Here is a 27,615-nt window from a genome sequence, read left to right as displayed (position 1 = left end):
TACTCAAAAGATTCTTACAAAGAATTGTTTTTCGACTCCTACAAGAAAACAGACTGCTCAACAGAACATCACATGATATATAAAGTGTAAACACCCACACCCTGAATCACAGAGGGGTTTTCTAATTTGCTACTGGGTAGATGATAGGAAAATGATGCCCACCACCAAAGTGTAGGAAATGAGGCAGCAGAAAGCAGGCAAAGGTGATACAGGCCCTCGGATGCTACCGCCACTTACAGCAGGACTTGGATCTGTTATGATGAAATCCAGAGTCCTTAATTTCTAATTTTGCATCATGTGACACACACTGCAGAGTTCAACATGTTTATCTATAGACCACATTGAATTTGTATATGAAGTTTAGTCTCTGGCCTGTACCAATTCTATTCTACACACTGTTGATGTGTTTTTAATTTTAATAATGGCAGCCTTGATGTACTACTTAGCATATAGCACCTCAGCTTCTAATGTTTCCATTATAATGTCTCTAACAGTTTGTTTCCTGATGGTTTACAGGCATGCTGTTGCCATCTGTGAGTATACATCAGGTTACATCCCTCCTGTTACTCACTCACTTCTCTGTACTAGAACTATAGATACCAGTCTACAGTCAAATGACTTACGTTGTTTCTCTGTGGTAGTAAAATATTTCCATCCTCTTGATGTCAGGCTGGACCATGATGCTTTCATTGGCAAAAGAATATATGCAAAGGCACTGGTCATTCCTGGGAAGCTGACACATCATGAGACTTATCTACGATTCTTTTCTTTCTGTTATAGAATGCACTGGATACCAGGAATCCTCCTTCAGGATGGATTTAGCCACACAAGATCACTCCCAATCTATAACTAACAAATGTGAGCAATAATCAAGTCTTTCTATTTATAACCACAACCACAAAGATTACTGAGATGTTTTTAGTTAAACTGTATTGTAATCTATTCATTAAGACTGTCATCTTTGTTTCAAAAATATTGCCCTCAGTTATTAAGTAGTTATGTTGGATCAAATGCTCAATGTTGTTTACATACCACAAAGACACTGTCTTTGTCTTCAACATTAAACAATTATCCAATGTTCACCTAAGATTCAACATTCCACCTCCCATATCCATCATCTTGAGAAATGCTCTCTTGATGTCTTTGTTCCTCAGGCTGTAGACCATTGGGTTGAGCAAGGCAGTAAAGACATTATAAAAGAGTGAGATCTGTTTGTCATGCTCAGGGGAGTAGCTGGAGTTGGGCCTTAGGTAGATGTAAGTGCATGGACCGTAGAAGAGTGTAACCACAGTCAGGTGGGAGGCACAGGTAGAGAAAGCCTTGCAGCGGCCCTGGGTGGATTTGATCTTGAGAATAGCCATGGCAATATGAATATAAGAGGCCACAATGAGGGAGATTGGGACAACATTTATGAAGACACTCATGACTAAATCCACTATTTCAATAAGATGAGTGTCCATGCAGGCCAAACTACGTACTGAGGGTCCTTCACAGAAATAATGGTTGACTATGTTAGGGCCACAGTATGGAAGCCTCATGGTAAGGAAGGTGTGTATCAGAGAGAAGAAGAAACCACAGACCCAGGTTCCAGCTGCCAACCGTATGCATAAGTCCCAGGTGAGGATGACAGTATAATTCAATGGGTGGCAAATTGCCACATACCGGTCATAAGCCATGACCACAAAAAGGATACACTCTGTGATTGCCAGTGCACCAAACATATACATCTGAAGCCAACATCCAGCAAAGGAGATGGTCTTGGATTTAGCAAAAAGATGCACCAACATCTGGGGAATAGTGGTGGTGACATAGCCCATATCCAACAGGGCAAGATTACAGAGGAAGAAGTACATGGGAGTGTGCAGATGTGTGTCCAGGCAGATCAGCAGGATGATGAGCCCATTGCCCAGGACTGAGCTCAAGTAGATGAGAAGGAACACAATGAAGAGTGTGTTGTTTGTCACAGAGTCCCTGGAGAAGCCAAGCAGAATAAACTCAGAAACCCAGCTTTGGTTCTGTCTTGGAATCATCCCAATCACTGGGCCTGTAAGAGAATCACATTTAACAACATGTTACTGGATAGATGGCAGGCCAGCAAGATGGCATCTACAGAGGTAGGAAGGCTGGAGTATTGGTTCTGAGCACACTGCTCAGTTTCTGCACTCTTCCCAAGTTTCCCAAGTTATGTGATCTCCTCATGCCTCAATCTCTTCATCTATAAAATGAGGATGATGACACTCATGTCTGGCATTATTGTGAATATCTAAAGTGACTCACAAAGCTCCTAGAAACATCATGTAACACATTACATGCTGTATGAACATTTATTCTCTCATACCAGGGATCCCCACAGTGAGAAGCTACCGACACCAATTGAAATGATGAAGGCTGGGTTCAACTGAGAGACCCTGCCTCAATGAATATGATGGAGGGAAACTGAGGGGAAACCCCATACTAGTCTCTGACCCCCATACACACACAGACATGCGTGCACACAGATATATGCAAAAGAGAGAGTAAACAAATTGGTGACGGTAACAGAACACAGCAGACACAGACCCACGCACACATTGCCTTATGACTGACGACATAAGTTCACACTACAAGGCACCTGGGACTTGATAGCCTTTCCAAGAAATGCAGATGAACTGCTATTCATGTGATAAAGATCTGTCTTTAAACCCCTACCTTCTGCTGCACCCACACAAAATCAATTCAAAGTGTACCATAGAAATAACTACTAAGTGTAAAACAACCAGATTTTTTAAGTCAAACCATATAGAACAGCTGGTATACAAGCAAGTAGATGCTCAGCATAGTGAAGAATCACCAGCCCTTGGAATTCATTTGTATTTGTTGATAAACAGAAATCTGGAAAATGAAGAAAGGTCACAGATTTCAAGCTGTTAAACAATTTAGAACTCCGTTGCCTTCTCTATTGACTAAGGATGGCCTCTGACTTCTCGAATTTTGCATGCAAATGGATGGAAATAGAAAACACTATCCTGAGTGAGGTATCCCAGACCCAAAAAGAAGAACATGGGATGTACTCACTCATAATTGGTTTCTAGCCATAAATAGGGGTCACAGAATCTACAATTGGCGAACCTAAAGAAGCTAAGTAAGAAGGTGAACACAAGGAAAAACTTATCGTTATCCTCTTGGATAAGGGAAGTAGACAAAATTGCCGGGGAGAAAAGTGGGATCTTGGGGGTGGGGTGGGAAGGGGGTAAGGGGAGATGGGGACAGAAAAGGTAGAAGGGAAGGAGGGGGGACTTGGGGAAATAGGAGGATCGGGATAAAGGAAGGTTGGATAGGGGAGCACGGAACCACAATCCTTAGTTAAGGGACCCACTTTAGGGTGGGCAGGAGAATTGACCCTAGAGGGGCTCCCAGGAGCCCAAGCTGAGGTCCCCAGTTAGTTCCTTGGGCAGCTGAGGATAGGGAACCTGAAATGACCCCATCCTAGCGCAATACTGACGAATATCTTGCATATCATCTTAGAACTTTCATCTGGCGAGGGATGGAGATAGAGACAGAGACCCACACTGGAGCACTGGACTGAGCTCCCAAGGTCCCAATGAGGAGCAGAAGGAGGGAGAACATGAGCAAAGAAGTCGGGACCACGAGGGGTGCACCCACCCACTGAGACAGTGGAGCTGATCTACTGGGAGCTCACCAAGGCCAGCTGGACTATTACCAAAAAAAGCATGGGATAAAACTGAACTCTCTGATCATGACGAACAATGAGGGCTGATGAGACGCCAAGGACAATGGCACGCAGTTTTGATCCTACGCAATCTGCTGGCTTGGTGGGAGCCTAGCCAGTCTGGATGTTCACCTTCCTAGATATGGACGGAGGGGGGAGGACCTAGGACTTACCACAGGGCAGGGAACCCTGACTGCTCTTTGGACTGGAGAGAGAGGGGGAGAGGAGTGGGGGGAAGGGGAAAGGGGTGGGAGGAGGGGGAGAAGAGTGGGAGGAGAGGGAGAAGAGTGGGAGGAGGGGGAGGGAAAGGGGAGGCTGGGAGGAGGTGGAAATTTGTTTTTTTTTCTTTATTCTTCTTTTATCAATAAAAAAATGTTAAAAAAAAGATTGTTTCTTCACTATACCTTTACGAAAAAAGACAGTAAAAGTTTCCTTCACAGTGCCTACTTATAAAAATTCTCAGCCTGCTAAAATATATCAATGGAAAATTATCCCACAGAGAATGTTAAATAGCCTCATACCGGGGCAATATTTTGTAAGTCAGCCATTGGAAATGATACAAAAGCAATTTCCTGAATCTATAGCTGACCATTGCATGGATGATATTTTGTTATCTGACTCAAAGTAGATATTTTAGAAAGAATGTTTGAAGAAGTAAAGAAAATTTTGCCTTGTTGGAGATTACAAATTGCTCCTGAGAAAAAGACAAAGAGGAAATTAATTCTATTAATTATTTAGGCTTGATGTGGGATCCCCCTCTGTATGCTGTGAATAACAGTGGTTAGTAAAGAACTGCTTTGAGCCTATGGCAGGACAGAACAGAACTAGGAAGATGCTGGGAGAAAAGATGGTGGAGTCAGAGAGAAGCCATGTAACCCCACAGGAGACAGATACCAGACCCAGTAAGCCACTGCCATGTGGCAATACACAGATTAATGGAGATGGATTAAATTTATATGTAAGAGTTAGCCAATAAAAATCTATTGTTAATGGGCCAAACAGTGATTTAAATAATATAGTTTCTGTGTGATTATTTCAGGTCTGAGCTTCTGAGCAGCCAGGAACCAACAAAGCAGCCTCCTTCCAACATAGGCTATAAAATAGGTTTATAAAAAAATTTGATGTCAAAAGGTACAAATGAGAAGGGATTGACTGCAGACTCTTGATGACTTCCAAAGATTCCTAGGAGACATTCCCCATTTATGGCCCACTCTTGGAATTAAACTTGATAAACTGATTGATTTAAACAAAACCTTAGATGATGACAAGCAGTTAAATAGTCTCAGGGATTATCAGAAGAATCTGAGAGATAATTTACTTTGATCAAAGAGAAATTACACGACACATGTGCATTATGTGGATCCTAATATTAACTGCATTCTGGTGATATTACTCACCAAACATTCCCCTAGAGAACTTTCAATGCAGAGGTATGATACTGTCTTTGAATGGATCTTTTTACCGCATGAACTGAGCAAAAAATTAAAACTTATGTAGAAAATGTTTCTGAGGAAAATTTAGGCTTGTTCACTTAGTAGGAATAGACCCAGAAGAAATTAAAATACCTTTTAACAATGACAAAATTGACAAATTATTGGAAAAGGGTGAGCCATGGCAAAGAATTTGTAGTAATTTTTGGGGAGAGATTAACAGCAACTATCCCAAAAGTGAAAAAACTTGACTTATAAAGAGAGCTAATTGGATTCCTGCTGGCATTTTATGGGACACACCAATAATTGGACCCCCTACATTTTATACTGATGTAAATAAATAAGGAAAGTCAGGTTGTGAATCCAAAAATTTAAGTAAAGTGGAATAAAAGCCTTATGATTCCATCTAAAAGTAGTAATTATATGCTATTCATATGGTACTAGGGAATTTTAAAGAAGATCTCAACAAAGTTACTGATTTGCACTGTATAGAAAGAGCTGTTTTGCATATTGAAACTGCTGAATATATACCAGATGATACAGAATTAATTTATTATATATTTAGGTACACGATATAATCAGGAATAGGCATCATCCCATATTTATAGCACATATCTGACCCCATATAGAGCTTCCAGGTCCAATAGCACAAGGTAATACAGAAATTGATCAAATATTGATTGAAAATGTGCTGAAGGCCTCAGAATTTCATAAAAAATATCATGTCAATAGCAAAGATTTAAAAAAGGACTTTTCTATCACATGGCAACAAGCCAATGAAATTGTAAGATGTGCTACTTATTCTTTGCCAAACACCACTATCTGCAGGAAGTAACCCAATGACTACTCAAAGAAACAAAATCTGGCAAATGGATGTGTTCTATTTTATAGAATGTGGAAAATTAAAATATGCACACAATATCATTAATACTTACTCAGGTTTTCAATGGGCAACCTTTTGGGTTCAGAAAAGGCTGATTCAGTAATTATACATTTGATAGAAGTTATGACCATCATGGGTATACATGCACAAATAAAGACAGACAATGCTCCAGTATATGTCTCTAGGAAAATGAAACTTTTTTTTATTATAATATAACTTATATTGCAGGTATATGACAAAATCCTATAGGACAGGTAGTTATAAAGATCAAATCAAACTCTAAAGGATATGTTAAATAAACAGAAAGGGATAAAAATACCCCCCCAAGAAATAGATTTCAGAATGCTTTATTACTTTTGAATTTTCTAAATGCTAATGAGAAAGGAACAACAGCTGCAGAGAAACATTGGAGAGTAGAAAAACTATGGAATTAAATCAGCTGCTATACTTTAAAGATGTACTGAACTCAAAATGGAAACCAGGACATGTATTATGATTGGCAAGGTGCTTTTCTCTGTTTCCATGGGAGAAGAAAAGCTAAGAATACCATCAAAATTGATAAACATTTGATTTGAACAAGAGACACCTCATAATTTTTAAATTTTAAGTGAACCATAAGCTTTTATAAATATGAGCTTATATTAAAAATAAACAAACTTCAAAATTAAAAAAAGAAAACAAATTAAGTACAAAATTTGGACTCATCAGGATAGGCTAGGTAGTAAAGTAGTTTCTCTGAATTTACCAAAAACAAATGGACTAGACATTGTGAATGTAATCCTTAGTTGATAGTTTTATGTTAGAGTTAAAACATTTCCTTTTGAATTAGACAATGGGTGCAGGGGAAGTTGGGGAATATTCGGTCACACTGTGAACCTAAATTGTGCATTTGAGTTAATTAAAACAAAAATAACTCTCGGTCATGAGACTGAGTTAGCAAATAGTTGGCAAAAGTAATCTTAGAGTATCAAGAACACCTGGAAGAGATAGAGAGACACATAGAAGTAGTGAGGAATTTAGGATGGTGAGGTTTTGTTGTTGTTGTTTGGCAAGGGTAAGATGCTTTCTTTCAGAGATCAAGGAGAGAGGGTGAGCTCGATATTATTTAATGTCTCTATGCAGCAAGTTTTCACCCCAGCCTTTGAATCTCGAGTCTTATTTATAAATAGAATAGCAGCAGCAGCAGCAGCAGCAGCAGCAGCAGCAGCAGCAGCAGCAGCAGCAGCAGCAGCAGCAGCAGCAGCAGCAGCAGAACCCGTGCCTGAAGGAACAGGATTCCCGCCAGGGCTTCACCTGAGCAGCTGAGCAGCTGCCAGAGAACCAAGCCAGTAACTGTGGAGTTGAAATTGCTGGCTTAAGTAGCAGTAGATTAAGGCAGAGCCAGTCTGCCAAAGATGATACAACACAGACCTACCAAAATGACTACAATAAAATATGCTTCTGGTGATGAGAGCAGCTGGAACCAATGGGAGAAAGGTAAACTCAAAAGATCCTTTCAATATATGTTGCATCAGGTGCGCATTCCCTGCAACTGAACACAGAGTGCATTATCCAGAAGTCTGTTATGAACAGGATTTCCACACACATGCTTCTGCATGTCTATGAAATGACCCACAAGGGATACACAAGAGGGATTGCAAACCACTATCAAAATGGCATATTGAAATGGGCAAAGAGGAAAGCGCCAATCACCAGTACAAAGGAGAATGCAGAGATTTCTTCCTGGGCCAGGGAAGAAATATCAAAGAGACTTCAAGAGCTCCTTAGTCTTCATTTCCCTGATCCCATCATCTCACATGGCCATTCAGCCACCTGATAAGGCTGAAGGCTATCATTCAGGCCAGAAACTCATCATTTCTACCTACAGTCTTGTCAGCTGCTCCATCCTCTCCCTGCCTCTTAGTATCCTCATGTGACTGCTATAGTGGGGATTGGTGCAGAAGGTGGGGAAATATTACTCTGGATCTGTCTGGGCCCTTTAGAGAGCTCCCAAGCCCAGTGATGTGAGTTGGATGAACAGGTCATTCCTAACCTGTTGCCCTGTTACGAATAAGACTCAGTGGACATCTGTCTCCTCCACATCTTCTCCATCTGCACAGAAATCCCCACACAAGTGCTCTTGGAATCGTGCTTGTCTCTGCTTCTGTCACATCGTGAGGTACAGTCCTAGCTTCTCATCACGGAGGGGGGACCACCACCTGTACTGTGTTGCCCACACTGTGACCACATACACCCCCAGATCAGCCTGGAACACTGCCACCCGTAACCCAGGAGGGATACAACCTGAATTTCTTGTTCACTGACCAGTTGCAATATGAAGAACCTTGAATGGGGTGGATACCAATTTTGACACTGAACAACTTGGACAAACATTCTGTTACTATTGTGTTAGCTGAAACCCCAAACATCTAAGAAAGAATTATCTCAGATAGAGTGTGGCTATATGGGTGACTTCCTCACCTTTACAATTATAAAAACAACAAACATTTATTGGGTAAATTGTACCAATTCCTCTATTATCTATAGCTTAAAATAACAATTCACTGAAGGAAACATTGTCACCACTGTGTTATAGGAAAACAGCTAAGGCTTGGAGCAGGAAGTTTGTTTCCGATTAGGGCCTGGAAGAAGTGGAGGTTTAGATGGTGTGACATAGGAGTCTGGCTTCAATTACCTTTTCTGCTTCTCGCACACATGTCCTGAAGTGGGGAGGTGAAGAAGGCAAAGTCTACCTTGTTGAGCTTATTGAGACTCAGCACAGGTCAGAGCCCTCGTAGGACAGAGCTGATGACTAGACACAAACCAGGTCTCCTAAGGAGATTTCTCCTGTCTGAATGTAGGAAGCCACTGGCTGTACTTAAATACACAAGGAAGCAATTGATGGAGAGTTCAGAAATTTTGGGTAATTTGGAACTTAATAAACTTTAAAAATTCCTGCTTCACTTCTCTCTCTCCTCTTTGAAATACAATTCCCAAGGCATGGCGTTTGACACCATTAAGCTGATTAAAGTCATTTATGTTTTATTACACCAATACCCTCTGCCTTTACTGACAGTGCCCTTCCAATTAACATGGTTCAGGCAAGAAATCCCAGTACTAAAGAGGTGAAGACAGTAGGATTGTAAATTCCAAAAGAAATCAGACTATATGGCAATTCTTTGTATTGGACAAAAAGACACAGCCATTGATGGTGGCTTGAAGGTGTTATCCCAGAGCTTAGAAAGCTGAGGGTCTGAATATTTCATTTCTTTTTGTTTGTTTGTTTTCTTTACTTTACTTATTTTTTCTTAATTTTCCAAGACAGGATCTCACTAGGTAGGTCAGGCTGTCCTGGATCACATGATATAGCCCAGGCTGTCCTAAACTCACAGAGATCCACCTGCCTCTCCCAGCTGCTGGAGTAAGGCATGCACCACCATGCTAGACAGAGGATCAGGATTTTAAGGACAGACTCGGCTACACAGCTGTTCAAGGACAGATGAGGTTATAGCAGACCCTGTGTCTCACAAACCAAAGAGGAAAATTCCCATGACTCTGCCCCTCGGCACTTCAGATTGTCTCTGTGATGGACAAAAGTTCCTTTCAACCCTGGCCATCACTGCTCATTCTCAGATGCAGTTTGCAACTTGAGATCTTTGAGTTCAGGACATTGTATTGTTTGTTCCCAATGTCTGTGGATAATGTGACTCAAAACAAAGAATAAGTTCTCCTTTCATGGATAATGGGAGGAAGGAAAATGACTTAAAGAATGAAGGGAATAAGAGAGTGGGAGCAGGCAGTGAGGGAAAACTTTAGGATAACTTTGGAATGGATACACAGAGGACTTACATACGGGTGGTCTGGCTGCTTCTAATCTCCAGCCCCACAGATGCCTGGTCCCCACCCACAAGCCCATGACCAATGACCAGTTTACACGACTGCATTCAATACAGTGTCACTGAGTTTCAATATCTTGCTCTTATGGGAAAGAGACTAACCAGGAAGTCCGCGTGAGACAATTGAGTGTGAAAGTCCAGGTTCCCAGCAGCACAGTCTCCAGAAAATGAAGTTTCTGTGAGTTTAAAGGGGCCCGAGTCGCTTGCCTTCTCCAGAGAGAGGAGAACAGCTCCTGGCGATGTTGCCTATAAGATCCTCAGACACAAATGCAGCTCTGTCATCTTGTGCTCTTCCCAATGGAATGAACTGCTGGGTTTTCATGGCTCTGCCTCCTATCTTGGCCCCCAGGAGAGACGGGAAAGGGCTGTTTCTATTCCCATTAGAGATTCTCTGAATTCTGTAAACAAGAACATTTACCAGGAAAAGACTCTTGGGGACACACTACAAGGAAATTATTCACATGTGGAGGTGTAATGACCTCTTTGTTTTAAAAGAATTACTGAAGAATATGAGCAGCTCAGAGTAAAGGAGGTAAAACAGTCACAGACTGAAATCCTCATTACTGCCCAAACCCTGAACTCGACCTCCAGTAAGACCATAATTGAGTCAGTAAGACCATATTACTTCCTAAGCCATGTGTCCAGTATCTGCACCAGTCCTGCCCAAGGGGCTATTTAACAGTCAACCCTGTTCCATTATCAGTGGAGGTCAGTAAACTCATACTGCGAGACCAAAACAGGAACTATATACCTCACTAGTTGGTGGAAAAGCTGATCCCAATTGCCTAGTAACTCTTGCTGCGGGGAGATAGCAGCACTCTTCTTTTACATTCTTATGATTTAATTCTTTTTTTTCTGAGACAGGGTTTCTCTGTGTAGCTTAGGAGCCTGTCCTGGAGCTTACTTTGTAGACCAGGCTGGACTTTAACTCACAGAGATCCACCTGCCTCTGCCTCCCGAGTGCTGGGTCTATAGGCGTGCGCCACCACCTCCTGGCTCCACATTAACTATTCCTTCACTAAAACAATTTTTACTCTCAACTACCATGGCAGGCCCTATACTAGATTCCCCAGAATATAAAAGTGTTTTCACGGCTGGCCATGGTGGCCCAGGCCTTCTTGTAACCTTAGGTATTTGGGAGGCTGAAGTAGGAGTATCAAAAGCACAAGGCCAGCCTGCATAACTTATCCACACTCTGTCTTAAAATATTTTAAAGTGTGAAAAGGGCCATTCCTGCTCCAATAGCAATGTCTAGAGATGCTCACAAGGCCCAGCATCTGACAAACCATTATCGGTCTCTCTAAAATACAGACTAACAAAAATGGCTACCTGGAACTCCTGGTACCAGAATTGTTGATCTTTATTCCAAGAAGCTTGGGAAGGCACCAAAATCCATATGTGGTGTGTGTCCAAGCAGACTTTGAGGAGTTTGTGCTCTGAGACCTAAAGTCCTCATGACATTTCCTAAAACAACAATGCTAGCAGAGTATAGGGTGATTCCGCTTGTGGTAAATGTGTTCATGACAGGATCTAGTGAATGTTCCTTATTGAGGAGCAGAAAACCATTGTTGAAGGCACAAATACAGGTAAGAAAGCTAAGTAAATAATATGGTTTTTTTTGTTTGTTTTTTTGAGACATGGTTTCTCTCTGTAGTTTTGGCTGTCCTGGAACTCACTCTGTAGACCAGGCTAGCCTCGATCTCACAGAGATCTTCCTGAGATCCTACTTCTGCCTCCTGAGTGCTGGTATTTAAGGCATGTGCCACCACTGCCCAACTAATATTAAACTTTTTAAGTTAATAAAAATCAAACCTTGTTCTGTGAAGAAAGCATTCAAAATAGTTTAAAATATAAAAAAAGTAACAAAAAGGTTGGGAGTTTAGCTCAGTGGTAGAGCGTCTTTCTAGTGTGTTCAAGACTCCAGGTTCAACCCCCAGTACTCTGTGTGTTCATGTGAGTGTGGATGTGTGTGCGTGTGTGTGTGTGTGTGTGTGTGTGTGTGTAGCATAGCTCAAGCTTCACTGGGAACATCTTCTGTCTTCCCCACTGGAATGCGAGCTTTGATGAAGACAGGTGCCTTCTCCCTCTGTGTATTCTGAAGACTGAACCCATGACTTTGTGTGTGCCAGGGAAGCACTTAGCCTTGAGCTGTAGTATCTTCAAATCCCACTTTTCCCTCTTTCCCCTTTTTTTTTATTTTTTTGAGACAATCTCTAAACTGAGCAGGTTGATTCCTTTGATTTATTTGCTTCTTTGAGACAGGGTCTCTTTGAGACAGGGTCTCCATATGTACCCCTGGTTTATTGATTTATTTGAGACAGTGTCTCTCTATAGCCCTGACTGTCCTGGAACTCACTCAATAGATCAGGCTGTTCTTAAACTCACAGAGATCTGCCTGCCTCTGCTTCCTGAATGCTGGGATTGTAAAGGTGTGTGTCACTATGATCCACATCTCAGGTTAGTTCTGAACTTTCTATCCTAAGCTTTCTGAGCCACTAGGCGTGGTCAGGCGCCTTAGTTTTCTTGGTCATTTTAGGCATTTGAAATATTGTTTGCTTCAAATGCATTATAAATAAATAAATAAATAAATAAATATTCGTTAAGGAGAGCAATGTGTCTGAATGAGGCCAGTAAATCAGAGATAGTCCCTGCCCCCTGACCAATCTAGCATGTTTTGTTTTCTTGTTTTATGAATTAGCGGTCCATCCACTGGTGATAGGAGGGAAGGCATTCTGGGAAAGGAGTGAAAAAGATATAAGCAAGCCAGGGCAAAGTGGGTGTAATGCCAGGCCAGCCTGCGGTATATAGTGAGCTCCAGGCTAGTCTTGGCTACACAGTAACTCCTGTCTTAAAGAATATCAGAAGCAGAGGAAGAGCAGCCCCATTTGTTCAGTTACCTCAGTCCGTGTTCTTAAAGTCTTACAATTATTCCCAGATCACTGGATATGGTGCCCCCTGCTGCTAATCCTAGCATTTGGGAGGTCTAGGCAGAAAGATTCTGGAGAAGGTAGGCTTAAGGCAACCGTGCTCGGTGTTTTATGTTAACAAACTAAAGAGGAGGGAATCTCAAATTTAAAAAGTCTCAGCTTGGTGGTGGTGGCACAAACCTTTAATCCCTGCACTCAGAAAGCAGAGGACAGTGGATATCTGTGAGTTAGAGGCCAGCCTGATCTACAGAGGAAGAGAAAGTTCAAGGACAGGCTCCAAAGCTACACAGAGAAACCCTGACTTGTAAAAGCAAAGCAAAGGGCTGGAGAGATGGCTCAGAGGTTAAGAGCATTGCCTGCTCTTCCAAAGGTCCTGAGTTCGATTCCCAGCAACCACATGGTGGCTCACAACCATCTGTAATGTGGTCTGGTGCCCTCTTATGGCCTGCAGGCACACATTCAGACAGAATTGTATACATAATAAAAAGGAGGAAGCAGAGGAGGAAAGCAGAGGAAGGAAGTAAGGGAGATAGAGGAGCGGAGGAGGAAGTAGAGAAAGCAAAGAAGATAGAGAAGATAGAAGGAGGAAGTGAAGAAAGAGGAAGTAGAGAAGAAAGAAAGGAAGTAGAGGAGGAAGAAAGAGAAAAAAGAAAAAGTAGAAGAGGAATAAAGAAGGAAGAAAGGGGAAGTAGAGGAGGAAGAAGAGGAAGAGGAGGAAGAAGGAAGAAGTAATGAAGAAAGAGGAGTAAAGGAGGATGTAGAGGAGGAAGTAAAGAAGATAGGAGGAGGAAGTAAAGAAGATAGGAGGAGGAAGTAAAGAAGATAGGAGGAGGAAGAAGGAGGACTCAAAGAAGATAGAGGAGTGGAGGAGGAAGAAGAGGTGGAAGAAGAGGAAGCAAAGAAGATAGAAAGAGGAGGTAAAGAAGGAAAAGAGGAAGGAGGAAGAGGAAGTAGAGAAGGAAAAAGGAGGACATAAAGAAGAAAGGAGGAAGTAGAGGAGGATGACAGAAGAGAGGAAGTAGGAAGATAGAAGGAAGAGGTAGAGGAGGAATTAGAAGAGGAAATAGAGAAGGAGGAAGAAAGGAAGTAGAAGAGAAGTAGAGGAGGAAGTAAAGAAGAAGGAGGAGGAAGAAAGAGGAAGTAGAAGGGAAAGTAGAGGAAGAAGTAGAAAAGTGAGTAGAGGAGGAAGAAAGAGGAAGGAAAAAGGAGGAAGTAAAGAAAAAAGAAAGAGAAAGTAGAGGAGGAAAAAGAGGAAGTAGAGGAGGAAGCTGTCGCTGGTGATCTTGGTTCAGCTGTCTCTGTAGATTTCTCCCTTGCGGTGTACCACACCTGTCTGTGCTCTAGGTGGCACCACCATACAGTTCGTGAACTGGGCAAGGGGCTGGAGATCGAAACACACAAAGAGGCACAGAGAGAGACAGGTCATCCTTGATGCCAGAATGCCCCAAGAATGCCCCCTATATTGGGGCTTATATAGGGAGAGCCATGCCCCAGCCAAACCGCCCCACCAGAAACCACTTTCCTGCCATCAGGAACTCCTGAGGTCTCCTCCTCAGATCAGAGGAAAACAAGTTGTTTCAGGATCTGCGGGTACACAGCTCCCAACACTCTCTCATGATCTTTCCCTCCCTTGCTCATGTATTACCTCCTCCTTCTCTTCAATTGGATTTCTGGAGCTTGGCTTGGTGGTTGGTTGTGTTAGTTCTTTCCTCCAAGAGAAGGCAAAGCAGGAAGAGAGACAGGCTCGTGGCTTGCCAGCGCTTGAGCCCCCTGACTCCCTAGGTTTTCTGGTCTGCTTCCAGAAAGCACTTGTAGCTGCCTCTGAAGGCTATGTTCAGAATTCAGTTCTATTGGCCCACCTATCTGTTTTTATGCCAATACCAAGCTGTTTTCATTAATAATATAGCTCTACAGTAGAATTTAAAGTCTAGAGCTTTTGGGTGTTCTGTTAATTCGCTAGTGTGAGAATTTTTCCAGCTTCATTTTACATATAATAATATATATATTATATAATTGCTATGAATTTTCCTTATATACAATTTTCTCTTTTTTGTTGACACCAGTATTCTTCTAAACATCCTCTTGTTTGTCAGATCTCTGTGTCCCTATGTTATCTCACACAGTCCTCAGAGCCTTGAAATTCTAATCACAGGACCCTGAATGCTGAGCACATATGCAGGTTGCTCCTGTGACAGGTAGCTATTGCTTGACAGCAGGGAAAGCTTTCAAATTGCTGGACAACAAAGCAAAGGGTTGATCCTGGGGTGATGGATAAGGCCCACAGCCAGGAGGGGAATCCTGGGGTGATGGGTAGGATTCACAGCTGCAAGGCCACACATGAAGGTTCCAGGCTCTCACGGATTATCCCACTTGCTTGAGAAACACTTTTATTTGGAGGACTTAGTTTGCAAGGTTCTAAGAGTAAAGAGATATCTATACTGGTTTCACAGAGCCTTTCTAACTCAGAGATCACCAAAATGCTTTAAACCAGCATCAATAACTCTCCTAGTCTTGGCCATGACAAAGGCTCAGTGTCTGTCATCATAATTACCACGTCTATGAAATGGGAATCATAGATTTACCATCTAGGCCTGCTGTGAGGATCTGGAGGGGAAACACACATGAAACTCGCTAGGAGATTCCTAGCAATGTCCCAAGGGACCATTTTAATTGTCTCATTGTTTAGTAACAGCACTACCTCTTGCTCTTACCCTCTGGGTCCTTCTCCAGACACAAAACCAGAAAACTTTTTCAAGTACTCATTTTAGGAAATGAGCCAATTCTCACATGGCTCATTAATGAGGCATTGCCATCTGGGGGCCAGTTAAGGAGTCCCCGCTTGTGAGAGCCGTGGATCTGCTGCCTTCTCCTTTCTCCAAGCTCACCGTCTTCTCCTTCAGGTTTGTGGGTACACCTGAGTCAGAATGAAATCTCTAGAGTGTGACTTTTCTTCATGTTGACCTCTGTGGTGATCCCATGACCTCTGTGAAGTAGGCCCAGCTCTGAGCAGCAGGAACATTTTGGTTAGAGCAGAGGTAGAGCCATTAGCTTGAACTCTCACATTAAGCATCTGATAGTCAAGGGGCAGATTCAGCCTTACCCCAGAAGCAAGTGGCCAGGCCCTGGAGTTGGTTCTACCAATTCACCAGCTGGGTGACCTTTGCCAAATTGCTTATGTTTTCCAGGTCACTGTTCCTTTATCTGTGCAATGGGCAGGTGGAAATATTCTTGGGAATGTCTAACTGTTGCAGTCATTAATAAATACAGCATGTGCAGTCCTTTGGAGCAGCCATGTGGCCCAGCCATATCTACCTACCTTTTTGAGTCCTGATTTCTATCATGTATCTGTTTTTCTGCCATGTTGATGACATCCATATCTAATTCAAAGAGTGTGTCTGTCTCCCTCTTGAATCCCTTCCCATAAATCTATAATAAAATCTCAATGACCAAAAGCAGCAAAGTCAGGGTGACTGTGTCATTCTACACATGACATTCAATTGGTTCTGTCTGCTTCTCTCTGAACCTCTTTCCTTATCTATCCTGGGGGAGGAAAATCTCTGCCTGGACTCCACCACATCTCCAGAGTTGACGAGGATCAACAACAGGAGTGAAGAAAGTTGGGGGTCAGAGCTGTGGAACAAGGATTAGCAACACCACTGCAGGGGCCAAGGTGCTTCTGATTAGTGCTGATTGCAATTACTAAGGTGTAAATACACCCATCATGGCCAATGTCACAGTTGCAACACATGCTACTGAACAGCAGTTGAGATTACACATCATTAATTATACAACGTTTCAACCACCAAATGCACCACACTAAACAACTGGTAGAACAGAGAGTACAGAAAAATGGAGTTGCTCATCAGGATGTATGGAGCTCAGAACCTGTGTTGCCTTTATATGTTTTTAATGCTATGAATCAAACTCTAGCTCCAAACCTTCTATTTAGTCAGTTGCAATAAAGTTAAACACATTCGTAGACACAATAAAATTTATTTAATTGTCATTTTATAATTAACGTTTACTATTGGCTGAGTTTAAGAAACATCTCACAGGAATTTTAACCCCTTATCAATCAGCCACTATAACCAGGAAGACTTTATAGTCCAGTCTTCTTCTGAATCCTTAGGAAACCAAGACACAGAAAGCAGGGATGAAGATTCCAAGTCAAGGAGCACTGGCCAGTATTTGGGACAGGGTGCTGACCTCATCACGTTTTATTTCTCTAGTCAGCCATTAGAGAAGAGGTTACTATTGGAATTTTACAGAAGAGGCTGCCGAGGCAGAATAACACCAAGATCCAAGAGAACATGCTCTAGAGCTTGATATATTTAGACACAAATTCTTATTTACAGTTAAGAGACATGACCTGTGTATTTTCTCACTCCACTGGCCTGGAGATGTCACTGCTGACTCCATGTTGGTATGTCATATTGTGGGATATTTGTACACTGTGAAGAGGCATTAGTGTGATCAGTATAATAAAAGCTGAACGGCCAGTAGCTAGGCAGGTAAGTCTTCTGGGCAGAGAGAAGAAGAGGATAATTGAGGTACTAAGAGATACCATGGAAACACAGGGATTCAGACATACAAAATGAAAGAACGGTAAAAAAAAAATCAAATGGTAAAATGAATAAGTAAGTTAATTTAAGTTATAAGAGCTAGTGGGGGGTGCTGGAGAAATGGCTCAGCGGTTAAGAGCACTGACTGCTCTTCCAGAGGATCCGGGTTCAATTCCTAGCACCCACATGGCAGCTCACAACTGTCTGAAAATCCAATTCCAGGGGATCTGACACCTTCACACCAATGCACATAAAATAAAGATAAATAAATCATAAAAAATTAAAAAAAGAGCTAGTGGGACAAGCCTAAACTAAGCCCAAGCTATCGTAATTAATATTAATTCTCCATGTCATTATTTGTAGAACTTGGCCCAAAGAAAAATCTACCTATGATATCATGGTTGACATTTTGAGTTTGTTTTTCTGTATACATATACATACATATATATATATATATATATATATATATATATATATATATATGAGTGTTTTGTCTTCACCTACGTGTATATTCCACATGTATGTTCCTTGGGAGATCAGAAGAGAGTACTAGGTCCTCTAGAACTGGAGATATAGATGGCCATGAGCTTTTATGTTAGTGCTGGGAATCAAACCAGGTCTTCTGTAAACCCAGTAAATACTGTTTTCTCAAATCTAACCCGCCAGCCTCAATTGTTGATGACTCTTCATTAGCACCAGAGTTTCTGGTTAACTTGCTCAGCTATCACACACTGGAGAAGGGAGGACTATGGCTGAGGAAGGAAGAGGAGTGTGACTCACATGTGGACTCATTGAGTGTCAGGGCTCAGGGTTTGGGCAGTACAAGAGGAATCTGAATGAGAAATAAGGTCCTTGACTTGTGTATCAGGTGACCAGCCAGGTCCCACCTCCTCTTCTCTGAACTACTCTTATTCCCCAATTAGTGTAGGAAAGGGAACAGGTCACCAGTTCTACCTCTGTGAGTTGTTTCCTCCTGATTTTCCCCCAAGGGCCTCACTTTAGTGCTCTTGTTGACAGCATCCAGGGATGTCTTAGCATCCCTACTGGGAACAGAAATGGCCCTTTCCCAGCTCTCCTAGGGAAGCTCAGAGAGGAGGCAGGGTCATAAAATCTCAGGATCTTGCCCCACTGGGAAGAGATGAAGATGTCTGAGCTTGCCTTTGTTAAGCAGGGTTTTATAGGTGCCATCTTCAGCTAGGGCAGGCTTACTTGCAGAGGAACAATGAGATTCAGTCCCTCAAACTCCACAGTACCTTGGAACTTTTCTGGAAGATGAGCTGCCTAGAATCCCAAGTCTTTGGACTCGGTTGTTTTAGTCTCTTTTCCATTAGCAAAAGAAACAGCTAGTTGTGACACAGTCCTTGGATTTACAAGTGGTAAGATGGTCACTGGTGTTTGGCTTGTGGGTGTGGTAAGGCAAGAGGGTCTAGAGATAATAATTAGTCTAGCCATCCATCTCCAGGGCCTCTGTGCATACATCTCAAGCTCCCCAGACCCCTTCCCTTACTTCTTTCCTCTCTTTCTCAACCTTGTGTTCTTACTTCCTTCTTTCCTCCTCCCTTTATTAATTTAATAAATATTTACGGAGTGTCTGTTTCAAGTCAAGTTGAGAAACATAGAATATGGATTTCTGAACTCAAAGATCTCAAGTGAAGCAGAAAGCCGTATCCACGAAAGAGCAGTGATGGTCAATGCCCTTAATGAGACCCCATACCACAGAGACATAGCTTGATACATGTGGACAGAGCAATCATGATTGTTTTTTTTGGGAGGATGGGTGTTGTGAGTCTGCTGTAGCCTAGCCTGGCATTAAACTCTCTATGTATTAAAGTATATCCTTGGATACCTCATCCTAAACCTTACAGATGCTGACTTTGTATGTTGGAACTTTGATGTGTAGACTTTACTGCCTATAAATCAATCATGATGTCTTCATCTGTGAATAATTGGCTCACACACTTGGGCCAGGAGTCCTGGTGTGTCCCTGTAAGCCAAGTCAGAGGCCACTGGGCTAGGAAACCACAAAGGGCTGTGGATCACTATATCATGTCCCAGTGCCTTAGAAACCACACCTCAAATGCTCTTTCCTTGGATCCTTCTACTGTTAATACATTCCAGGGCCTCCCACATTCAGACAGGAGGGGAAACCTCCTTAGAAGACCCAGTTTGTGGCTAGCCATCCGATTCTGTCCTACGAGGGCTCTGGCCTCTGCTGAGTCATAAGCTCAGCTAGATGAACAAAGTGAAGACTTTGCCTTCCTCACATCCCCACTCCAGAAGCTGTGTGCCAGAAGCAGAGAAGGTGACTGAGAGCCAGCTCTGATGACACCCCCCCTAAACTCCCGGTTCTTCCATGCAGAGATTGTGTGTGGAATGAACTGTCCTCTCCAGGCTTCAAGTGTTCACCCATAACACACAGGTAAGAATCCTTCCTTCACTGAGCTGTTTCGATTTTCAGCTATAGTTAGTGCAACAAGAGCTGGAATGTATAATTTACCCAACAAATCAGTTAATCACCCATACAGCCATAGCCTATCAGAGACAATTCTCTCTTACTTGTGTGGGGTTCCAGTGGACAAAAGTGTAACAAAGGGTTTGTCCAAGTTGTTTGGTGTCAAAATTGATATCAGATCCCTCTAGCCTTCTTCAGATTGTCATTGGTCAATGAACAAGAAATGCAGGCTGTCTCTTACCTGGGTTAGAGTGGGAGGTGGCAGCATAACAGGGAAGGCTTCCTGGCTAAGCTGAATCCTGCTGTGGCTGCAGTGTGGGCAACACGGTGCAGGAAGTGATGTGCTCTATAGGGTGAGAGTCTAGGCACATGGTGCAGGAAGTGATGTGCTCTATAGGGTGAGAGTCTAGGCACATGGTGCAGGAAGTGATCCGCTCTATAGGGTGAGAGTCTAGGCACATGGTGCAGGAAGTGATCCGCTCTATAGGGTGAGAGTCTAGGCACATGGTGCAGGAAGTGATCTGCTCTATAGGGTGAGAGTCTAGGCACATGGTGCAGGAAGTGATGTGCTCTATAGGGTGAGAGTCTAGGCACATGGTGCAGGAAGTGATCTGCTCTATAGGATGAGAGTCTAGGCACGTGTCTTAAGGTATGAGAGAGGCACAGGCGTGCAGGATTCTGGGAGTGCTTACATGGCGATTTGTGCATTGAGAGATGGCAGACAGAGGAGACAGATGTGTGCTGAGTCTGGGTCTTGACAGGCAGGCAGGGTAGGAATGACCTGTGCATCTGACTGAATTGACAGGTATTGAGAGTTGTTAAAGGATTTTAACAGGGGCCAGATAGGAGCCCTTCCTTCCTTCTGTTTCCTTCACCTTTGCACCACCAATTCCCCATTATAGAATGGGGATTCACTCCTCAGAGAGGGTAAGGCTTCCCATGGGGAGTCAACAAAGCCTAGCATATTGCTTTGAGGCAGGACCCAGCCCCTCCCTCCCGACTATATCTAGGCTGAACAAAGTATCCCTCCAGAGAGAATGGGCTCCAAAAATTCAGAACTGAAAGTATTTTTAAAAAATTAAAATAAAAGAGACTGTCATGAAGGAGGAATATTTAGAGGTGTAGGCACATGGAGATGCTGATGCACAAATGCCAGGGGAGACGATGGGCTCCTGACCTGGGTGGAAAGGAAGGACAGCTGTGAGGGTTATGAGCAGTAGACTGGTCAGGAGAGGGGATGGGGACAGGGAAAGAGAAGACTGGGGATGTCTAGGAGTATTCTTCATATTTCTACTCCCATCAAAAGCAATTCCTGCTCTAACTATTGTCTTGCTGATTAACATGAGTGGTCCAGGCTGTTTTGAGCAGTGTTAGGAAATTTCCTTTTCATGTCTTTCCTTGAGCGTGTGTTTGTGTGTGCCTTTGTGTTTGCATATGGTTTCATAAATATAGTCAATATTTGTATTGCATTAAATGTGTTCAACTTTAGGGAACACAGCCAAACACACACTAAAGGAATCAGTTGTATTTCCTCTCCTGTTGGATTCAGTAACTCTTGTCAATAGATTCTGTTATTGTAGCCAGGCTGGCAGGGGTGTGGTGATGTGAGACTGAGAAGAGGAGGTGGGCGTTGGTGCTGTGCTGTTCTTTTGTAGTTTCCAGATATGTAATGGTGCTGAGAACCTCAGCCTCCTCAGTGCTCATGAGACAGCTGCCTGTGAAATGCCCTTGGGATGTGGTTCACTGTTCTATGGGAGCCTCTGTTTTTATTACATATTTTCTAATACTTTGTATCAATATTTTGAATACTTCTAGCTTATTCTAGATTACCATTATTTTTTCCCTCCACAGAAAGTGCTCTTTTAAAAGAATTCTTACCTTTGCTTTCAATTAAAAAGATTAATATATTTATCAGGTTTGATTCCAAAAAATTGGCTGCTTTAAATTTAAAGTTCAAACACATATTATATCCAGAATTGATTTCTGTGTGCAGGTGGAGCTAGGAGTAGGAAAGGAAAAAAGGAATTTTCCTGCTCCCATATCCACACCATCCATCATCATTGCCTGGGAAGACTACAGGGTCTTCAGTGCACTGCACACGTGATCTTCTGTCATTACCCATAGGACTATTGTGTGGGCCTGCATCTGAATGATACTTGCTCTGTCTTATTCATCTACTGGTTTACTCTCTATTTTGCATATATCTGTAGTGTATGTGTGTGTGTGTGTGTGTGTGTGTGTGTGTGTGTGAGTGTGTGTGTGTGTGATCATAGACTGACATAGGATCCTTTCTCAGTTGCTCTCACCTTATTCATCGAGGCAGGGACTCTCAGCTGACTTCAGTCCTCATCATTTCAGTTGGTGTAGCTAGCCTTCTCTTTTTGGGGATTCCCTGTTTCGGCTTTCGCAGAGCTGGAATGAGAGGGTGAGAGTGCACACAACATGTCATGTGATAAATGATATTTCGAGGTGTTCTGTGGGATGCTTTAGATATTCATCATCATCCTGAGACATGAGTGTCATCAGCCTCTTTTAATAGATTAAGCAACTGCGGCTTTGGGAGATTCAGTCCCTTAAGAAGAGTGCACAGAAATGGAACCGTGTGCTCAGAACCCACACCCTCGCCTTTCTTTTCTTAATTAAACATATTATTTTTTCTTTTATGTATATGGGTTTTCTTTTCCTACCTGCATGTCTATGCACCACATGTGTGCCTGGCCTGTGGAGTAACAAGAGGGAGTCAGATGGCCTGGAACTGGAGTCACAGGCAGTTATGAAACAGCCCTGAGCTGTCTGTTCCTGGAACAGAAGCCAGTGCTCTTTAACTCTGAGCCATATCTCCAGCATATGTCTTCCCTTTCTGCCTCTATTGCTGAAATGTGACAGGAGACACATACATGAATGTGATTCTCTTACAGGCCCCACCATGTGGATGCTTCCAGGGCAGAACCAAAGCTGGGTTTCTGAGTTCATCCTTCTTGGCTTTTCCAGTGACCCCACGACCAACAGCATCCTCTTCATTGTGTTCCTTCTCATCTACCTGTGCTCAGTCATGGGCAATGGGCTCATCATCCTGCTGATCTGCCTGGACTCACATCTGCACACCCCCATGTACTTCTTCCTTTGTATTCTCTCTCTGTTGGATATGGGCTATGTCACCACCACCATGCCCCAGATGTTGGTGCATCTTCTTGCTAAATCTCAGACCATCTCCTTTGCTGGCTGCTGGATGCAGATGTATGTGTTTGGTGCTCTGGGTATAACTGAGTGCACCTTCTTTGTTGTCATGGCTTATGACAGATACGTGGCCATTTGTCACCCACTTCGTTATACTGTCATCCTTAAGTGGGATCTGTGCATATGGTTGGCAGCTGGAACTTGGATCTGTGGTTTCCTTTTCTCTCTGTTACATACTTTCTTCACTATGAGTCTACCATATTGTGGGCCTAACAAAGTCAACCACTACTTCTGTGAAGGTCCTTCAGTGCGTAGCCTGGCTTGCATGGATACCCACCTCATTGAGATGGTAGACCTGGTCTTGAGTGTTTTTGTGGTTGTTACCCCCATTTCCCTCATTGTGGCCTCCTATGTTCATATTGCCAAGGCAATTCTCAAGATCAAGTCAACCCAGGGACGCTGCAAGGCTTTCTCTACCTGTGCCTCCCACCTGACTGTGGTCACATTCTTCTATGGTCCATCTACTTACATCTACATGAGGCCCAACTCAAGCTACTCTGCTGAGCGAGACAAGCAGATCTCACTTTTTTACAATGCCTTCACTGCCTTGCTCAACCCTGTGGTCTACAGTCTGAGAAACAAAGACATCAAGAGAGCATTTCTCAAGGTGGTGGGGCATGGTAGGGTGGACTAGTGAACCAGGAAATAGGAGAAGCAAAATTAGAGTATTCAATTTTTAAGAAAGGGACAGTGTCTTTATTATATATAACTGACCTATGTGTTTGAACCAACATAGTAATTGGTAAGCAGGGCAAACCACTGTGAAACCATGGTGGCTATTTTGATTGACGGGTTGCACTACGGTATAATTCAAAGCGCCTCAGTAATTCTACTGGATTATACTTGCAGACATTTATTATTATTAAACATATTTTTATTCATTCTTTGGAAACTGCACATTATGCTCCCCAATCCCATCATTTCCCAGTCCTTCCATATATGCCCTCTACCCTTGTAGCTTCCCCCAAAAGAAAATAAAAAATTAAAATTGAAATAAAAAACAGTATCTCACCAACCCCTATGTGTAATGACCTGTTTCTCTATCAGTCTCAGCTTTATCTCACGCCAGTCACAGCCATTGCATCTCCTGCTCTGCTGTACTGTACCACGCTGCTCCTCTGTCCTTCCTGCATCTCCATCACACGTTCATCTGTCGTAGTGGAATTGGAAGATGCGGTGTGTCACACAGTATAGTTTTTCCCCATACAGATTTACTTACAAATGTTCATTGCAAGGAGTCATTGTTCTTGTTCAAGGCCTCTGGCTTCTGTTCTAGCATCAGTACTGGACCTAGACTCCTCTCTGATATCCTATTGTTGACCAGAGTCATGGAGATCCTGTGTCTATGGTTCCACAGGACAGGCCTCTTATATTGACTTGTTCCTCACCACCAAGTCTCCAGTTCTACCTCCTTCCACAGTACAGGAACTGCTTGCTCCCCTTCTCTTTTTCTCCCATCTCTCAACTGTATGTTCTTATCATTACCATCTTTCAGTCATATATTTGTCCACCATGGTGCTGCCACTTCCCTGCACCTTGGGGCTGGAATTCATTATTTGTTTGTGTTTGTAGATATATGTTTGGAGTGATCTTCTGTTCTCTCAAATCATCATGAAGGAGGAACCTTATATACAACATGTCATCCTAGAACAGCAGAAAAGGAACAGTGGACAAACTCAATGACTCAGCTTCTCAAGAGTGACCTGATTCTCTGTTCACACATTCGTTTGGTCTAAGCAGTAGTATGGTCCAGCCTGACAGCAGGAGATGGGAAGGTTTTTGTCTAGAGGGAAGTAATACATGTTTTGTGGCCATGGTCTGATATATTGATTCCTCTACTTAGAAGGAAGCGAGTAACATGTATTATTTAACCAGGTATAGTTCCCAGAACACAGAACATAACTATAAATTAATACAACACATGCTAACTGTGGATAGCATAATAGTAGAGACAGCAGAATGCTGAGACATTATATGATGCTAAGATGATGTGGGACGTCCTTCTGTATATGTGTTTCTTTTATTGGTTATTGAATAAAGCAACTTTGACCTATGGCAGGGCAGAATATATTCAGGATGGAAGAGGTAATAGAGAGAGTAGGCAGAGTCAGGGAGACGTCAGGTAGCTGCTGAAGGAGAAAGATGCTAGAGCTTTTATTGGTAGGCCAAAGCCTCATGGTGATACACAGATTAATAGAATGGGTTAATTTAAGATGTAAGAGCTAGCTAGGATTATGCCTAAGCTATTGGCGAAGCAGTGTTATAATTAATATAGTTTCTGTGTGATTATTCGGGTCTGGGCGACTGTTTACAAAATGGCACCTAATATGGGGTGTGGATACACGTAAGACCTAAAAAAGCTTTTTTTAAAAAAAGGGCTTATTGACCCACAAAAATCGGAGCCAAGTGCAGTTTTTTGCAAGTTGCATTTTTTTTTCCAGATAGGCTTTGTTTGCTGGCAGTGAACAGAGGTATGGCTCCTTTAAGAGAAGGCTTCCTGACTCAGCATTAGCCACAAAATCTGCCTGGGCTTCTTTAAGAGACAGCTTCCTGGGCAGTGCTGACAGCATGAATCTCTGGTTCTTTCTGGAGGTCCCAAACTTAAATGGGGTTGGTGGGCCGATTGCTACAGCTTGCTTAATGGCACTATAGACCTGCTGCGTCCTGTCCCTAGAGCTCTACGAACCATGCTCACTGCCCCAGCTCAGTGGCTATAGGAGTGTAGAAGCAATTACTTACAGCTGATCCCAATACCAATGGGCTCACTGATGGAAACCAAAGCCGTTTGCAGAATGTATTGCTAGACTAATGGAGGCTGTGGAGAGAGTGGTTCTCAGGCCAGAAGCAAGAGATATCATACTGAAACAATTGGCATTTGAAAATGTGTCTCCCATTTGCCAATCTCTAGTGAGACAAATGAAATCTGGGAGCATTTCCAATTTCATGAAGGCATGCGCTGAGGTTAGCCCCTCTTCCTTCAAGGTGTGGCTGTAGCAGCTGTGTTACAGAGACAAACAACCATTCAATTTTATTTATTTATTTATTTATTTATTTATTTATTTATTTATTTATTTATTTATTTAAGATTTCTGTCTCTTCCCCGCCACCGCCTCCCATTTCCCTCCCCCAAATAAGTCCCCCTCCCTCGTCAGCCCAAAGATCAATCAGGGTCCCTGCCCTGTGGAAAGTCCAAGGACCGCCCACCTCCATCCAGGTCTAGTAAGGTGAGCATCCAAACTGCCTAGGCTCCCACAAAGCCAGTACGTGCAGTAGGATCAAAAACCCATTGCCATTGTTCTTGAGTTCTCAGTAGTCCTCATTGTCCGCTATGTTCAGTGAGTCCGGTTTTATCCCAGGCTTTTTCAGACCCAGGCCAACTGGTCTTGGTGAGTTCCCGATAGAACATCCCCATTGTCTCAGTGTGTGGGTGCACCCCTCGTGGTCCTGAGTTCCTTGTTCGTGCTCTCTCTCTTTCTGCTCCTCATTTGGACCTTGAGATTTCTGTCTGGTTTTCCAATATTAGAGTACTACTCAGCAGTAAAAACAATGACTTCTTGAATTTTGCAACCATTCAATTTTTAACTAAACAAGATAGAGACAAGTCTAATCAAGGTAGCAGGGAACCTAGATGCTATTTATGTGGACAAACTGGATATCAGTAAATTTTGTTCCCTTAAAAGAGGAAATAAAGTAAGCCCAAACACCACAGCTTTAACTAAAGATACAAATCAAAAAGTGCCTCTTACACTATGCCCTTGTTTCCAAAATGTTTATCACTGGGGAAAAGACTGCCAGTCCCATTTCCATAGGGATGGTGCTCCCCTGCCTGACGCTAGTACTTCTCCTGCTAAAAGAGAACCTCTGGATCTTCAGGGAAACTGGGTGAGGGGCCAGCTCCAGTCCCATCAGAGAGCTGGAGCAACTCAGCAATTCCAGACAAACGACCCCTTCCTCAGTGGAGGCATATCCAGCAATTACAAAGAGCAAGCCCTGGAAGTGCAGGACTTGAATTGTGTACTTCCTCCTTGAAAATATGAATCCCTGATTCTCTGGTAGTCTGCCTTAACATGATAGCCTACAGCCCTCTCCCTGAGGAAGGCTGGGTCCAAATATAGCCCTTAGTTCTTCCTCTGTACAAGGTATTAATGTAGTTCCAGGATCCTAACTTTACTGTAGAGATTAAAATTGTTGTACAACCCCCCTCCCAAAAAAACTAGTTCCGATCCATGCAGGTCAGCACCATAGCACAGTCGGCTGTTTCTGTATCACACTATAGGAACAACAACTTCTGATGCTCATTTTAGACCCCATGACCAGCCGCCCTGCAGAATGAACACATCCTGAAGCTGCCAGCAATGATGAGGAAGTGAAGACTCACATGTTTACAGCTTCCTTCCTGTGAATTCTCTCTGCTTCCACCCACAAGCACCACCTCTAATGAAGATGCTGAGAGACCACAACTCATTCCTGATGCCCTGGCATTCCTGGTAGACAACCACTAAATTCATCAGCCCCACCCCCGACACCTAGCAGCTAGCTA

At 42.9% G+C, this 27,615-nt stretch overlaps 2 protein-coding genes across 2 annotated transcripts; one reads left to right on the top strand and one right to left on the bottom strand.

Annotated features, from left to right (window-relative positions):
• Positions 1–1,079: 1,079 nt before the first annotated feature.
• On the bottom strand, positions 1,080–2,030 carry LOC142833322 (olfactory receptor 2A12-like). The gene has a single exon (XM_075944615.1). It carries the CDS (start codon positions 2,028–2,030, stop codon positions 1,080–1,082), a length of 951 nt encoding a protein of 316 aa, XP_075800730.1.
• A 20,734-nt stretch (positions 2,031–22,764) lies between these two features.
• LOC142833721 (olfactory receptor 2A12-like) lies at positions 22,765–23,709 on the top strand. Its single transcript, XM_075945411.1, has one exon. It carries the CDS (start codon positions 22,765–22,767, stop codon positions 23,707–23,709), a length of 945 nt encoding a protein of 314 aa, XP_075801526.1.
• Positions 23,710–27,615: the final 3,906 nt, after the last annotated feature.

Source organism: Microtus pennsylvanicus, chromosome 13, assembly GCF_037038515.1.
Source record: "Microtus pennsylvanicus isolate mMicPen1 chromosome 13, mMicPen1.hap1, whole genome shotgun sequence".
NCBI lineage: Eukaryota > Metazoa > Chordata > Mammalia > Rodentia > Cricetidae > Microtus > Microtus pennsylvanicus.
The sequence above is the reverse complement of the archived record's forward strand: the minus strand, read 5'-3'. Positions and strand labels throughout refer to the sequence as shown.